Here is a 12551-nt window from a genome sequence, read left to right on the forward strand (position 1 = left end):
ACATATCTTGTAAGAATGCTTTAATACTGTTCCATTAATCCATTTTTGTATGTTTGAAACATTAATACAACCATATGCATACAGCAGTAGTACAAGTGTATGATTAAGGTACGCATACGCTCTGAGAAACCACCCGTGTTAAATGGAAATGAACGTTCATTTATAACTACTAGCATGTATACACAGCAGCAAGCTCATGCCATCAACAGCGATGTTGTATGCATAAGATTTCTACTGGGTAGAACTGATTTTGAATTATTTTCTTAATAAATCTTTACAAGCTCTGTGTTTTGCAGCAGCTGCTTCAAAAGATATTTATTCTTTAGACGCAGATGACTTAAATATGATGCATACCAAGCGTACGCGCATTTTTTTTTTTGGATTCTTGGACTAAGGATCCCGTGTTCAAAGGCTGGTTGTGTAAACACTTGAGGTTTCGAGGCTTATTGTAATGTTTGCAATTGCACATTAAAAGCCAAATCAGGAAGAGCTGATCTCTTGAAACACGCACGCTCGCAAAAGCATCAATAAGTCAGAAAAGAGTAGGCGACTTTTTTAAGACTTCATTGAAAATGTAATGAACGCAAAAAAGGCTGAAATATTGCTATGCTCCTTCTTAGCAGAACGTAATTTAGCATTTTCGACAACCACCCCCTTACCAAATGTCTACAATAAAAAAAAAATATATATTAAAAATCAACGCGATTATTTAGCTTCTTTAAAAATGCACTTTATTGACCTGAAATTTAATGGGCTATCAAACTGCACACTCAAAAAAATCTAAATAAAAAGTTTAAAATCTAGCTGAAGCTTTGCAGATTTTTTATAAGTTTTGCACAAAGTTTGAAATGTGGAGCTTGGCTTTTATGGAAAGATAATAAACAAAAGAGAAATAGCCAAAATCGATCAAAATGGTGATGACTTAATCAGCTGATGACAAGTGGATGTATAAAATGATTTTTATATTAACGATCTCAAACCAGTTTACAATGAATTTTAAATGTGCTCTGTCAAAATGACATTTTAACCCTTCGATTTGTGAGAAGGTCCCTAGGGACCTTTTCGTATTTCATGTGCCTATATCTTTTTGTTCAATGCATTTTTGAAAAGAATTTCTACATGTATCCCAAGAATAAATTAAGCTGAATCGTTTAAAATAAGTTTCGAAGGGATACGGGATCACGTTCGAGTGTTATTGAGATTTCAACATATATAGTACGGGGATTAGTGACAAGGTCCCTAGGGACCTTGTACAATTTTAGAAGAAATAACAAGTTACTTGCATTTTTGAAAATAATTTATACATGTATTCCAAGAATAAATTAAGCTGAATCGTTTAAAATAAGTTTCGAAGGGATACGGGATCACGTTCGAGTGTTATTGAGATTTCAACATATATAGTACGGGGATTAGTGACAAGGTCCCTAGGGACCTTGTACAATTTTAGAAGAAATAACAAGTTACTTGTCTTCATGTTTTGATTTTTTTTTCACTTGTTCTTCAAATTATTTCATTCCTAATAACGGGTGATTTTTTTGAGGTTAGGATTTTCATGCATTAGTATTTGACAGATCACGTGGGATTTCAGACATGGTGTCAAAGAGAAAGAATATGCAGGACGTTAATTTAATCAAAAGACAACATAAATACCAAAGAAGTTGCACATGTACAGTCGAAACATCGAGCAACTCTTTGTAGGTCCCTAAGGACCTTCTCACGAATCTAACGTCATCGGCACTGTCACTCATCGGAGGGTTAATATACCTTACGTACATATGTACCTTTGTATATAATAAAAGTTTAATAAGAACAATTTTTTGAACGTTCATTTGAATAAGACGTTTTTGGGTAGGAACCCTGTAGGGAGTGACGTTAGCTTATACCTAACTTTAGTCTGTTTACGCGAACACTAGTGCTAACTATTAACTGTGTATTTTGTTCGAAAAAAGCTAACTANATAGAAACTTGTAAAGAAAACCAACTCCCGATTGCGTCTGCATGACTCCTGCACGACTTTACAATTCACTTTAAGTTGGTTTTGTCATAGCTATTTAAAAGTGAGGTATTAATCGAAATCTCGCCAAAAAGCTAACTATAAGTTGGTTAGTTTTAACAATTGATAATTTTTCACTGCAGGGAAATGACGTTTGTTCACACCAAGAGGGACGTTTTCTCATGCCTAAGACCTGGCAACACTGGTTGTTCTTATCCTTCATAAAGACGCATGCGCATCTGCGCTCTCTCTCTCTGTTGCGCTCTCTGGCGCCAACGGAACTTGTATCTTCGTCAGGTGTATTTTTCCGCCCTGAATGAGCGTATGTGTGCAAACTCACAACGTACATAGCAAAACAAAATTAGCAGCAGCAGCGTGAAATACACTTGCATTGAGGTAGATTGCAAACGCACAAAACAATAGTAAAATTTTAGGCGCAGTAGCTGAAAAAGTGAAAAAATACGCTTTGGAAACAAATTTTAAGGACTTTTTGAGTAGCAATTTTACATCTTGAATAACTACATGCATATGGACTATGGATCACAAAAATCATTAATGTCTGTGAAGTATTCTGGAGATAAGAGGAAATTTTCACCATAAAGCAAATTGCAAGCGTGCTTACCATCTACATATTCTATTCTAGTCCCTGTAGTGAGCTGTAAAAGATTTTCATCAAATCTGGGTTTGCTGTTACGCGAATGCTGCTTAACTACAAACGTATTGTAATTATGCAATTCCATTATTCAATTGCCACTTTTTTGGCAGTGTTTTATTTACTTTTATTTGCTCATTTAATGTTACCTACAACTTTCAAGGTTAACGCATTCGATTACAAACACAAAAATGTTGGCGGCCAGCATCATACATAGTTGTAGCACATACCCCTTGATGAATGCATTTTGGGGCATATTTTTTTTACTTAAAACATTTATTTTTATTTCCTTTTTGGTTATTGTTGTTTCTGTTCGAAAATACATCATTTCATTTTTACTTATTTCTTCTTCTTTACTTTTCTTTTCATTTTGCATACTAAATTTATCATTCATTAATTGTGTCTCCTTTTTCTTCCCATTTCTAATCCACAGCAGACTGGCAATAGTGCGCCTCCAGTGCCGCCACAACGACACTCCTCTATACGCGCCAACACACCTGTAACACCGCCAACGGCAAGCAACAATAACATGCCCATGTTCGGCAACAATGCAGGCAATTTGGCGCACGCTAATTCAGTCAGCCGTTTGGTTACCGATTTGGAATCGAGATTTGGCAAACGCTTTCATAATGTTACCGAATTCCCGAAACCGCCACCATTCCTAAATATCCCAAAAGTGTATTCGAGCCGAGCGGCCAAAGCGAATGGTATGTAAATAAATAAGTTGGCGAAAAAGAAGAAGATGAAGAAGAATAGCTGAGAAAGAGAGCAATCGTAAATGCAAATGAATGCAAAACAAATGGTCCAGCTGACTGGTTGACTGTGGCACAGGCAGCGGCTAGGCAAGCAAGCAGCCAGTCAGCAGGCCAGGTCAAAGCGTTGACCATGAAATTAATTGTAAAATTGTTGTAAAATAAGCGCAAAAGCGTACAAAAGTAAATTGCAATATTGTGAATGCATACGTCGTAGTAATGTAGAGCGTACAATTGTGTGTCCATCTCCAGCAGTGTCCTTTCCTCACCCACACAGCACTTAAACTCCGAACAGATTGTTTTTTTGTTTTTGTTTTTACAATATAATATACAATTTAAGTTACTTATGGAATGCGTATGCGAATGCTGTGTATGGAATGCGGTTAAAGATTAATTATTTTCTTTATTTCTAATACATAATTATTTTTTCAAAGTTCAACTTTGTATGTAAAACAAAAAAAAGCATTTTGTATGATTTTAACAACTAATTTACACTTAACTACTTTTTATTGAAATGAAATATATACAAGTATTTTAAAAATTATGCATTTGAATTGGTTGGTAGGTTATGGTAAAATGCCAATATTGACGGCGAAGCATGGTACTCCTCACAGTTGCACTGAACTGTAACTAATTGGAATAATAGAAATGAATGTTATCAACATGCTATAAATTGTTCAACTTTAATTATTGATATTGAAATTTTGTACACAATTTTATTCGAGTACGAGGAGTGCCATATGTCGGCCGCTGTTTTTTTTTGGTGCCGTTATTACAACCTGATTTTTACTTGCAGAATTATAAACATTTTTGGCGTAGGTAAATTGAGAATTATAGCTGTAAATTTGTTCAATAGAATGTAGTAGATTTTTGAATGAAAATATAAAGAAAAAAAAGAAAATAAACGAAAGTAAAATTGTATTGGTATTGCCACTAGTTTTGAAAATACACTTAAAAATAGTAAATGAGGCAAAACTTTGAAAAATGTTATGAGCGTATTTTTCGGACAAATACATTGATGTGCTTTTAGTAGCGTCAAGCGCCATTTGAAATTAAGATTGAAGCCAGTTTTTTCACTTTGGTATATAGTGCACTTAACGTATTCAAGGTCATAAAAATACGTTTTTTTTGTAAAAACATAAAATTTTGTTTTACAAAAATATTTTTTTGTCCACCAAAAATTAATAAGAAAAACAGCTAAATCATTACAAAACGCCTAAAAATACACACAATTTTCTTATGAGTAGAGTAATTCTTTGCCTAGTCGAGATACCTTGGTCTGCAATGGGTTAAACAAAAAGTAAAAATCGAGGTTTAACCACCTTCTTTATGTAGGCGGATTTTAATTAAAAAAAAACACCTAAGAATACATACCACATAACCATAATAAAAATGTATGAACTTGTAATACATTTTGCTTATAGTTAAATGGTATATATTTTTAGGCGTATTTTTTATAAAAATCCGCAGTGAAGACGAGTCAAATTTTCGCAATGATTGAAAATTTCAGTAATATAATTGCTGCATAATTTCAGGCACTGCTTATGGAGCCCAAAATGTATGAAAACGAAATTTTAGTATTATCCACATTAAAATCTACAGCTGTTGACTCGAGTGCTAATCAGAATTTTACGCTTAAAACATTTTTCAATGCATCGCCTCAAACAAGCGCAAAAAAATAAAAAAGAGAGCGCAAGTCAGTTGTAATACTTTCAATTTGCTTAGTTAGTACAGCATAGTATTTGAATTGTATTGTGTATTTTTTTTTATATGAAGTCTATAGCCTCTTTGAATTGCAAATAGTCAGTGAATTAGGAAATTTAAGAAATGGAGTGATTACTAAATTTATTGAAATATGTAATTTATAGTAACAAATTCTTACTAAAAAAACGTTGTCGGGTAGAAGAAGCTTTTGTGAGTGTGAGCCAAAAATTATGTATATAAAAAATGAATAAAAATAAAAAGGCGTAAGCGCCGTGAAATATGCCACAAAGAAGCGATAAATACGAGAGGTTTTTATTTAACGAAACTAAGTACATAAACTCTGTAATTTGGATGTAGAAATCAACGTTGTTTGCATGCAGCTACAAATAATATTTAATTTTTTACACATATATAGAAAACTTTTATTTGCACTCTGTTTGCATTCGTTTAAGGTGTTTTTTGAACTAAAAACTTTGCAGCAAACTGCCTTTAAACAAAATCATTCGCTCCACACAAAAAACTAGCGTGCCTAAAAGCATGCAACATTCGCGTAGTGAAATAATGCTACTCTAATTTTCTAGTAAAACTCTTAGCTTTCCTATTTAAAAAGCTACTTTCGCGATACTTTTCTTATGCTCGCTTCAACTGTGCTAAATTTCTACCCAAAATTGTACCCAAATTCTTTGGCACACACTCGACAATCTCTCTTCTAAACAAATTTTATTAAATAAAGTGAAAAAATTATATAGCTTTATAATTTTACATTAATTTAACTTAGTAACACTTGTTTTTATATTCAATTTTGCTATTTTTTCTAATGAAATAGCATGTAAAGAAAAAGAAATTAATAAAAAATAACAAAGGAAATATGCGAAAAAAGAAAAGAAATAAAATGTAAGCTTAATTAAACTGAAAAAGTAGTCAATTATCACTTTTTGTCATTTTACACACACTAAATATAATTTAAATTAAGCCACAACTCTAAAATTCTTCTTCGCTGTGTGAAAAATAAAATTAATAAAATATGTATAATCATATATTACAAAATAGTTTTTATACTTACACCAAACATCCTCATGCAAGCCAAACACACACATGCATACATGCATAGTACATAAATGCTCGTACAACTTTTCTTTTACACTTTGTACAAGCCAATTCTCTAGCTACCTACTACTATATAGAACATACATACATAAATACATGCAAACATACAAACAAAGTAGTTATTCTAATACATATGTATGCAATATTTACCAAATTTTTTTTTAGCATGCAACTTTGTATGTAAATTTATGTTATGTAAAAAATTTTTATATAAGTTATTTACTTCTTTTATCATTTAAATTAAAACTTATGTATGTATGTATATCTAATCTTAATTTTATTCTAGTTATTCTTTTTTTCTTTGGTTTGTTTAATAAGCAACACAATGTATAAATGAAATTTTGTGAATAAAAATTATCAATTAATTTTACTTACTATAAGTACTATTCATTTGTATTTTTCATTTTTACTACACATATTTACTGTACATATGAAATGGACTTGCATATAAGTAATTTTACTTTATATTATTGAGAATTGCATTGGCTGGGGTGGAACAAATTTGTAAACATAACCACAAATGCGAATAATTTTCTCTTATTACTTCCTGGACTGGAGGTTAGTACTTTTTTAAGTTATGGGTTTTAGTAGCTGTTAAATTTACGAGTAAATATGAGGCGTGTTTTTTATTAGAAGCTCCACAAGGTGCGTTACACCCAATGAAAAGGGCGCTAGGAACTGACATTTCAGCAGCATTTGGCTAAACCTTTTGGGAAAAAAGGACGAAATCAAAGCTACCAGCAGCTACTCTGGCATAGAATCCGATTGGACTTGAGGAAAACACGAGATCGTAGTACATTAGTTAATTAACGCCTCTAAGAAATATGTATCTCGATTCCTTAGTGAGCCTGAAAGAAATGTTGGGGCATAGAAAAATTACCTAATTCATTAATACTACTGACCGCAAAAATATTCAGCTTCTCAGTCTGGAAATTACGGGGCAAGAAGAAATAAAGAACTTTTCATTGTCATTCCTCTCCAGACATATATCAATGGTGTTGTCGGATCTAGGTCCTACCGGGGTGACGCATACACCTCTTAGCACTCGAATGCTTAATTTTTCTAAAGGTAGCTTCTGGCATCGCTAGCAATGTTTCGGTCCAGAATAACGCATCTCAAAATAAATTTCTTTAAAAAGTAGACCATTATGCGTTCGATAACTATATGTATTATTATGACTATTGATATTTAATGTCAATATAGATAATGTTCTCGATAATTGTGTGTATCGATAAAAATATCTTTAAATAAATCCATACTGATTTCGATAATACCTTTAAATAAACCTAATATCGTTTAATAATTTGTGATAAATACCTTGGTATATCGATAGTTTAATCGATAAAAATGTGTTTCAATTATAGTTAGGATTAATGTTTTTTAGCACAATTTAGTCTATAGGCACAGAAAGAGCTTAGCTATTTATCTTAGGCTGAAGCTCCTCGGTAGGCTGCCAGTTTGCGACCCGAGCTCGAATCACGACATCCATGATCGATGAAACTCGATTCGGATCGAATGAAATAAAACGACAGCTATTATCTCTCCAATACAATTTAAATTGTAAAAGCGAACTCGCTATCGAATGCCGTAATCTTAAAAGGAAATTTCGAGTCGATTTGCCGTGAACCGTGTCCTGTTTTGTCAGAGCTTCATTTCTCAGAGGTGTTGACGAGAAATTGCAAATAGCACTGATGTTAATTTGATAACCAATGATTTGAAATTTTGGTAGGTGCCGGACTCGAGAGGCTTGCGGTGGTCAAAGCGCCTCTTGTTCCAATTTCAGAAGGTCTATTTGCGTACCGGTCCGCAGATGAGCAGACCAAGCTATAGGTGCATAACTCGTGGGGCTGCAGACTAATGGCTTCTCGTGCTTCAACCACTTGACTATGGTAGTCATATATATATACATAGTACATACCAACGGGTATTGTCCATCTGAGCCGTGGCGCTTGGATAGTGATAAGGACATAAGTGTAGAAATATTACAATACAATTTTTTTTTCACATTTTCTTTACATACATTTTTGTAAGTTTTCCGATATTTCATGAATTAGTTTTTATAAGAAAAATAATTTTATTTCATTTCTATTCATCCCTATAGTGCACCTAGTATTCTCTACACATGTGTACCTACGTAGATCAGTAAAATGATTTCTCTGCATCGAACTATCGCTCATTATATTCATGACTCCATAACTCAATTCATTGTATAAAATTCACATTCTTCCGAATATTTCTCTGCCATATAATCTAGCGCCACTTCCAGGCAATAATAACAACAACAATAACAACAATGTTGATGGCCAAACCAATAACACCGCAGTACCGCCACCAGTAGCATCATCAGTGCCAACAACAACAACACCAGCAGATACAGCAGCACCTTCAACCCGCAAGCCGATACAACCCATCTTTCCGCTGGGTGTAAAAAAGCATCGAGCACCTGCCCCACCGCCACAAGCTGGCGTAGCGGCAGCAACGGTATCTGTGATAAGACAATCGAGTTTCCTGTATGGCAGCGCAGGTGTAGGCGGCGCGTCCACTCAACAACAACAACAGGCACAACAATGGTAAAATAAGGAAAGCTATATCACCTACAAGCGCGAAACAGAATGAGGGATGATATGTAGTTAATTTAAGAATGTTTTTTGGCAAATGGTTAAAAATAGAGCGGCAAAAGAATTTAATCAATATTTAATACAATACTTTATACGTGCGTATATATCTATTTATGTACATACATACATATATTTAGATGTATGTATGTATGTAAAATTATGTTTGTAAATCTCTTTAAACTTTTACTCAATTCAACAAGTTCAAAGGTTCTAGAGTGTGTAAATATATTAAGGTAGGGCTGTAACGTACATACATGCGTACATACATATGTATGTATGTATGTATACACCCCGTGTCATAATTATAAGAGCACCACATATTGGCAAGTTTAAACCATTTCTTTTATTTAATTTTGGTTATTTTATTTACAAAAATATAGTTTATTCCTTAACAAATATCGCATAAATTCAAGTTTTAATCTTTGCGCAACATTAAAAAAAATTAGCCAACCATCGTAAAAATATCGAGCCGTTTAATTCGGCTCCTTACATTTCTTTTGTTTTTCAGTGTTTACTTTATTTTTACAAAATTCTAAGAAGTAGCTGGGTCGGTTATTTTGAAAGTGGCATAATTATTTTTTATTCCATAAGAAAATCAGGTTTTCAAAAAAAAATATCTAAACTCAGCGATATTTTGTAGCCACTTGAAACTTCATGCCACTAATGAACTCTCAAAAGGTATACCTAAAGTTTTTCTAAAAATTCTGAATGATAAGCTTGAAACGTTGGCGAAAATTTGTTGAATTTTTGTGCAAAGTTTTAAATGCGCATTTATATGCATTTTATTGTGTAATGATTTAGTTAATGTGGTCAAAACTATTCAAACTAAGGCGTTTCTATTATTTCTGTCACCAGTGTACATACGTTCGACGATTTTTTAATGTAGAAGAAAATGAGCAACATAGCAAAAAAATGTTCCAACTTGTCAACATGTGGAGCGCTTATAATTACGACACGGGGTGTATACCCGCGCATATGTATCTACATATTTCTGTACATAAATTTTTCTAGGGCACGTTATACATGACAGTTAAAGTCGTATATCGAGTTAGTAAAGGGTTAAAGAAAGAGTAGTCTTTCCCAAAGACTAAAAAAGAGGTTTTTCTAATAAATCGAGAGCTACACTAAATTTAGCTACTCCCAATTAAAATAACAAAAATAACTAAAAACAAAAACTCCATCAAAATCCAAAGCAAAGACTCTATTTTACACATAATGCCTTCATATTTGTATTGAAAAAAATATATAAATCAATTAAATAAACTACTTAGAAAATGTTTACTAAATTAAAATTGGTAACCCCATCTGTTAACACATAAAATTAGAAAATTAACATTTCAAATCGAAGTTAACCACATCTGTACATAAATTTTTGTAAAATGTTGGTGTTCAACTGTTTTTTTTTAACTCTCCTTAGCATTATCTAAAACTACGAATATCTGTCATAATAGAAATATATTTAAAAAAAAAAGTATTTAAATAGGAATTTACTTAGAGCATTATTTGTTTGTTTAGCGAAGTTTGAAAAAAGTATGAAAGTATACATATTAGGGTGGGTCAATTTTTTATACTATGCGGGAATGGCATAGAAGTATTCTACGTGGAATTCTAAGCAAATTTTCCGAAGAATCCTTGGGCCTAAAATTTCAAGGAAAAGTAGGGTATACATAAGTGGTTTTTCTTTTAAAACGTATGAAAATGTGAAAATTTTTTACTTTTTTTCCTCTGGCTAATGTTTTAAAATGGATTTCTAAAACAAAAAAACTTTTAAAGCATGTTTAAAAATAAAATTAAAAACTTATTTATGACACTACAGTAAATTAAACGCTACGAAGGAACAAAAATCTATTTTCGCAATTTGGCATGCTTGAAATTGATTTTAGATCAATGGTTTCTGCGGCAAATTTGCTTAGAAATTCACCTAGAACACTTATATGCCACACGCGTATAGTCAAAAATATCTCAAATTGATCCGCCCTAATATATATGTATGTATAAGATAATTGCATTAGCATTTAAACAACGTAGTAAATATTGGGAAAACAAATTACGAAAGCACATAGCTGAACTTAACGGTATTTTTGAATATAGACTGCAAGGGACTTGTTACCCAAATGTTAAAAATAACAAAACATTAATAGTTACATACGAATACTTAAAGAAAATAAATAAAACAAAAACATACGTAAATCCACGAAATTAAAGAAATGCATACATATAATATTCAAAATGTTATTAAAGACATTCGACTGTTCCATTACACAAAACAAAAAAAAAAAACAAATATAACTAACTGAGGGCATTCACAGCGAGCGCGTTAGCGAAATTTGAGCGCTCACATACTTTTAGTGCAATGAAAAAAAAACAGCATAAAAATTGAAATATTTAGTTGAAACCAAAAAATTGGTTTTTTATCCTGTTTTTTTATAGGTATATTTTTTATTAATCTTTACTTTTAATATTCAGCTAGCTGCTGTGTATGCCCTTATCCATAAAGATCTAGATACATACATGTTAAACTCTTCGGAAATAAATCACATAGTGCATTCTTTTCATAATCAGGATTTTAATTTAATTTTCTTGAACTAACAGGGCAATTCTGGCTAAGATATTTGAAGGTCTCTTGTAAGACGATTTAAGGACAGTAGGCAAGATAGTTTGAAATATTCTCTTTATTCTGGCACAAAAGTCTTCCAAAAAAAGCTCCCTTGCCAACTTTCATGGTGAAAAGCTCTTTTTTACAGAAAGCAATTTCATATTTTGCTCGCGCTCCTCCAACTTCCGGAATGGCCGAGTGAAAAATGCATTGGCGTGCCATTCGAGAGCTCCGAGGTCGAGTCCCCGGGCAGATGAATTTTTTTCTGTTTCAATTAAATTTTATTTCTTTTTTTAAATTTAATCTTCTTTTAATTAAAATATATAGCTGTTTTAAAAAGAAAAATATATGAATATTTTTTAGTCTTTAGAAAATTATTTTATTTCCTTATTTTTATGTATTTTTCCTTTTTTTATTTAATTTTTTGATTTTATTGTCTCAAATCTTTTTAACCTTTAATCTCATTTAATTATTAGAAACTTTAATTTTATTCTTCTTTTTTCATATTTTTTTTTGTTTAAATTTAATATTAAGGTTTTATTGTTTTGAGACAATTTTTTTTGATGTTTATGGCCTTTTAACAATTGTATTCAACTATTTTATTGAGCTAAAGGCCGTTTTTTTTTCAAATGAATAATGTTGTGAAAAGAAAAGTTTATATACTCTTTTGTTAAGTTTTTAGGAAATCTTAACTTTTTTTAATAAAAATTGTTTAGGTTGGTTTTAGTTCAGTTTTACACTTTTTAATTAAATTTTGCTTTCGTTTTGAAATAATTTAATTTTTAGAACATATTTTATTTTTTATTTAAATTTTCTTTTAATTATTAGATTATATTATACTGAAAAGAAAAATACAAGAATATTTTTTAATTTTTAGACAATTTAATTTTTTAATTTTTTCAATAAAATTTTTTATTTTTTTTAGTTAAAATTTTTTATTTTTTTTAAATTGCATTATTTTAAAGAGAAAAATATATATTTCTTTAATTTTATTTACTTTACAGGAATTTATTTTAGATTTTTTTCGTTTTTAGTTTTATTTGTTTTAATTTTCAATTAATTTTTTTTATAGTTTTAATTTTTATTCCTTTAAAAAGAATTTTTTAAATTTAATTTGTAGGAAATTTAC

General features: G+C 31.3%; 1 protein-coding gene across 11 annotated transcripts in view; it reads left to right on the forward strand.

Moving 5' to 3' along the window:
• The window catches only part of Vrp1 (Verprolin 1), a 74106-nt gene extending 62360 nt beyond the window's left edge, over window positions 1–11746 (forward strand). For 6 of the 11 annotated variants that reach the window (XM_017624156.1, XM_017624193.1, XM_017624210.1 and 3 more), the window contains 2 exons: window positions 3079–3352; window positions 8463–11746. In XM_017624156.1, coding sequence (XP_017479645.1) covers window positions 3079–3352; window positions 8463–8782 — 594 coding nt within the window. In that variant the 3' untranslated portion in view covers window positions 8783–11746. The other 5 variants (XM_017624187.1, XM_017624177.1, XM_017624217.1 and 2 more) reach the window with 5 other exon arrangements.
• Window positions 11747–12551: the final 805 nt, after the last annotated feature.

This window comes from Rhagoletis zephyria, unplaced genomic scaffold, assembly GCF_001687245.7.
Source record: "Rhagoletis zephyria isolate East Lansing unplaced genomic scaffold, Rhagoletis_zephyria_1.1 Rzeph_scaffold_00057, whole genome shotgun sequence".
Classification (NCBI taxonomy): Eukaryota; Metazoa; Arthropoda; class Insecta; order Diptera; family Tephritidae; genus Rhagoletis; species Rhagoletis zephyria.